A 4,211-nucleotide genomic window follows, 5' to 3' on the forward strand; every position below is an offset into this window, starting at 1 on the left:
GGACAGATGGCACCGCACGCCTGCATCCCCAAGAAGCCAAAACAAGCGCCGAGCCAGCGCCGCGGTGACGAGCTCTGAGCCCGACTCGGAGCAGGACGGATCCTGACACTGGGGAGGGGAGAACAGATGGGACAGGCAGACACCTGCCAGACGCCAGCCCGTGCCGGTCCTGCCGCACTTCCAGCCCTGACGCCCGGCAACGGAGGGTCCTGCAGGGCCCTGTGCAACTCTCCCGCTCATCCCGGCCTAGACTCCGGAGCGCTCACACCATGAGCTCTCCCAGCCAACTCAACGTGACCAAACCCAATCCAGCACCAGGGCCAGTGGGCGCAGCGTCCACTTCACCAAATAGCAACACCTCGAGCTTTTTAACTCTTCCTTGAATTCCCCTCCCCAGCAGGTTTCTTGGTGCTGAGCTGGAGGGGAGCAGAGCGCGGCTGCCTCCATCCCCCCCAGCACCAGGACTGGGGAAAGCTCAGGCCCAGGGCAGAGTCTCTCAGTGTACCCAAACCCCTCCAGCCAAGTGCTTAAAAATAGTCCCTGGGCGAGGTCGGAGCTGCTCCTGCAGCAGGCATGGAGCAGCCATCAGTAATCCCTCTCCTACAGCATCTTTTTATTGCAAGGCTTGGAGCAGGACAACGCCTGAAGAGGGGAACAGCTGCTGGAGGAGATAATGGACTTCTGAGGCCCTTTGATTTTCTAATAACTTTTATTCAAACACAGTGAATTAATAGCGATGGTCAGCTTTGACACTAATGAGTCAGCGATGCCCTCCAGCCGAGGACGCCCTGGAACTCAGGAGCTCCAACACCCAAATCTCCTTCCAGCAGCCTCAGGATGGAGCAGAGGGGGTTGGAGCAAGGAACAGGGACTGAAGCAACAGGGCACCACTGCAGCAACACCCTCCACCGAGGGCTGGGGCCTGAGCCGAGCAGGAAGGAGGGTTTGAGGAGGTAAAATAAAATAAAACCCTAAGAACCAGGCCCCTGCTTTCATCCACAGCGCAGCATTTACACAGCGTTTCCCCTCCACAACAGGAAAGGGCTCCAGCTCCACGTTTGTCACAGCCGAGCCTCCGTGTGTCTCAGTGCCTGGCGAGAGGGGACATGGAGAAGTTCGGGGTGCAAGCTGGCAGCCCTGGGGTGCAGCTACAACCCCCTCGTCCACAGCAGGAGCCAGGGAAGCGTTCCAGATCTTCCCCTCTGCCCTTCCAGCGGTGTAAGTTTGCAGTTTATAAAGAAAAAAAGTCTGTTCTTGCTCTAGGGGAGAAGGGGGCAGAAATCCTGCTCCGTTGTTGCCAAAAGAAAAAGGGTTTTCTTCCTCCGCAGTGGCTGTTTCAGACCTTCCCGCAGGGCTTTTGCATCCCGGTGCCCCCACCACGGCCCCAGAGCTGAAGAGGCAGCGTGGCACAGCCATGGGGAAGGGCGGGGGGCGCCCCCCACTGCTGCCAGCACAGGGTACCATCCACCCAGCAGCAGCTTGGGAAAACAAAAAAAAATTAAGTCAGACCAGCATCTTCAAATTAACAAACTGTAATTTTTCTCCAAAGATACATTTTCCATACACATCCATCATACACTGTAACAAAAAAAAGCAGTGTACATGAAATAAGAAAATAAATTAAATCCATAGCATAGGTAAGGAGGACGCTCTAGACTGGAGTAGAGTCGAAAGCTTCCAGCGATACAAGAGGCTCAAAAGTTTGTTTTAACAAGAATGCCTGCTAGCAAGGGTCCAGCAAGTGTTTTAGGTCGGTCCGACTGCTTAAACAGTTTTTATTTAGAGTTTTTAACAGCCATTATTGTCCGGCAACAGGCAGAGCTATTACGTCCTGGGAGAAAGCCAAGAGGCATCATTAAGATCCAAGGAGAGCATCCAGAAGATAACTGAGGTTGGTCCTGTGGCACCCACGCTAGCCGTCCTCCTTGGGCGGTGTGTACCAGCCTGAAACCAGGAGAGAGATCCGTGAGGGGCAACACGAATAAACACCAGGAAAAGCTCCCAAAGGGCCACGTCTCCCCCATTCCCAGGAGCCTTTCTCTTGGGATTCCTTCCCAACAGCACCCAGACAGCGACCCGCTGAGGGATGCTGCAGCCACGCGCTGCTGCCGTCTCACTGCAGGAGATTTTAGCACTTGGGGCAGAAAAAAACCCAACAAAACTCCTCAAGCAGCTTGTCTGGACACTCGGCCTAAGGGAGCTCAGAGTAGCAAGGGGAAACGCAGACCCTCTCCCTCAGCCCTTACCGTTCTTCTCGTGGATCTGAACCAGGGACTTGTAGGACTGCTGTGCTCTCGTCAGGCTGTACTGATTCTGCAAGGGAAGTGAAAGAAATTAATTCACTCACCAGTCCAAATCCAGTATAACTATTATGCAGCTGTTCTTGATCAGCAACGCCGGGGTCATCCTGCAGATTCTCCCCCAAACTAGCAAGGGACATCAGTTTACACACACCCCACCCCACCCCAGTTATACATATTCATTAGATTTCCTGGAAAGGGGTGTCTTATGATAACGAGTCCCTGGAATTCATTTACATAGACTGAGCATGCGCAGTGAAAACAGAGTGAGGGGCTTTGGTGGTCCAGGGAAGCGCCCACTGAGGGCTCTGACTCTGCCAGCAGTGAGTTATACAGGCAGCGTTTTACTTTTGTCTAGACAAAGCAGCCAAGGGAAAAGTTGAGGAGTCATTGGGAAACAAACACAAGCAATCATGCACCAGTTCAGTCTTAGTCTGAAATTCATTTCTGTGAGCCCTTTCAGTAGCCAGAGCAACCCCTCAGCCCAGCCACCCCACACACCTCCCCGACCCGAACAGCGTTGCCAGAGCTGCTCATCTGCCTCCATCCCACTACCAACAGCCCTGCAAGTTCTCCTGCGCCCACCCGGCCCTACCTTGTTGGCTCCAAACTGGACTCGGGCTTTTCCTTTCACCAGAGTCGCGCTGATCTGCATAATGACCGACTCGATGGAGTAGGCGCTGCTCCAGCCCTGGGGGACAGAGAACACGGTGAGGGCAGCACTGGCAGAACCCCTGCCCGCAGGGCTGCGCTTCCCCCCAGCAACAAAACGGCCTCCCCGAGCCCGGCACAGGCACCCCAGAGCCACTACAGGCAGCTGCCAGGCAGGGAACAGGCAGGATCTGGCTGCCAGCAGGCCCGAGCAGCGGGGACACAAAGCACGGCAGACAGCAGCAACGCCACGTCCACGGACTGTCACACCCACCTGTTTTGTGAGTAGCTCCATGCAGATGGCACCGCCACCCAGAACATACCTTGGGGAGGGAAGGGGGCAAAATTACATCAGGGATGGACACAGCCTCACCCACCCACTGCTCCAGAGACGAACCATTCTCAGAGTAGATCTCAGAATTCCAGAATCCTCTTGGTTGGCAAAGCCCTTGAGGCTCCTCCAGCCCAATCATGACCCTCCCCCTGACCCTTCCCAACTCCCCCAGATCCCTCAGCGCTGGCTCAGCCCGACTCTTCAACCTCCCCAGGGATCCCGGGGACTCCCCCCTGCCCTGGGCAGCCCATTCCAACGCCCAACAGCCCCTTCTGCACAGAAATCCTTCTCAGAGCCAGCCTGACCCTGCCCTGGGCAGCTTGAGGCCATTCCCTCGGGGCCTGGCGCTGGGGCCTTGGCTCCAGAGACTCATCCCACCTCTCTGCCCCCTCCTGGCAGGGAGTTGCAGAGGGCCAGGAGGTCTCCCCTCAGCCTCCTCCAGACTGAACCCCCCCAGTTCCCCCAGCCGCTCCCCAGCAGACCTATGCTCCAGACCCTGCCCCAGCTCCGTTGCCCTTCTCTGGCCACGTTCGAGTCATTCAATGGCCTTTTTGGGGTGAGGGGCCAAAAACTGAACCCACTCAGCGAGGGGCGGCCTCCCCGAGCCCGGCACAGGCACCCCAGAGCCACTACAGGCAGCTGCCAGGCAGGGAACAGGCAGGATCTGGCTGCCAGCAGGCCCGAGCAGCGGGGACACAAAGCACGGCAGACAGCAGCAACGCCACGTCCACGGACTGTCACACCCACCTGTTTTGTGAGTAGCTCCATGCAGATGGCACCGCCACCCAGAACATACCTTGGGGAGGGAAGGGGGCAAAATTACATCAGGGATGGACACAGCCTCACCCACCCACTGCTCCAGAGACGAACCATTCTCAGAGTAGATCTCAGAATTCCAGAATCCTCTTGGTTGGCAAAGCCCTTGA

The 4,211-nt window shown here is 56.6% G+C and overlaps 1 protein-coding gene across 1 annotated transcript in view; it reads right to left on the bottom strand.

Annotated features, from left to right (window-relative positions):
- Positions 1-1,516: 1,516 nt before the first annotated feature.
- Positions 1,517-4,211, bottom strand: part of LOC113490857 (ubiquitin-conjugating enzyme E2 Q1-like) — an 11,373-nt gene continuing 8,678 nt past the window's right edge. The window contains exons 9-12 of the mRNA XM_026867458.1: positions 4,033-4,081; positions 2,896-2,991; positions 2,247-2,313; positions 1,517-1,944 (exon numbers count right to left, since the gene is read on the bottom strand). Of these exons, the coding sequence (XP_026723259.1) occupies positions 1,913-1,944; positions 2,247-2,313; positions 2,896-2,991; positions 4,033-4,081 (244 nt within the window). The 3' untranslated portion in view covers positions 1,517-1,912. The remainder of the gene's footprint in view (positions 1,945-2,246; positions 2,314-2,895; positions 2,992-4,032; positions 4,082-4,211) is intronic.

This window comes from Athene cunicularia, unplaced genomic scaffold (assembly GCF_003259725.1).
Source record: "Athene cunicularia isolate RWA unplaced genomic scaffold, athCun1 SCF_46, whole genome shotgun sequence".
Classification (NCBI taxonomy): Eukaryota; Metazoa; Chordata; class Aves; order Strigiformes; family Strigidae; genus Athene; species Athene cunicularia.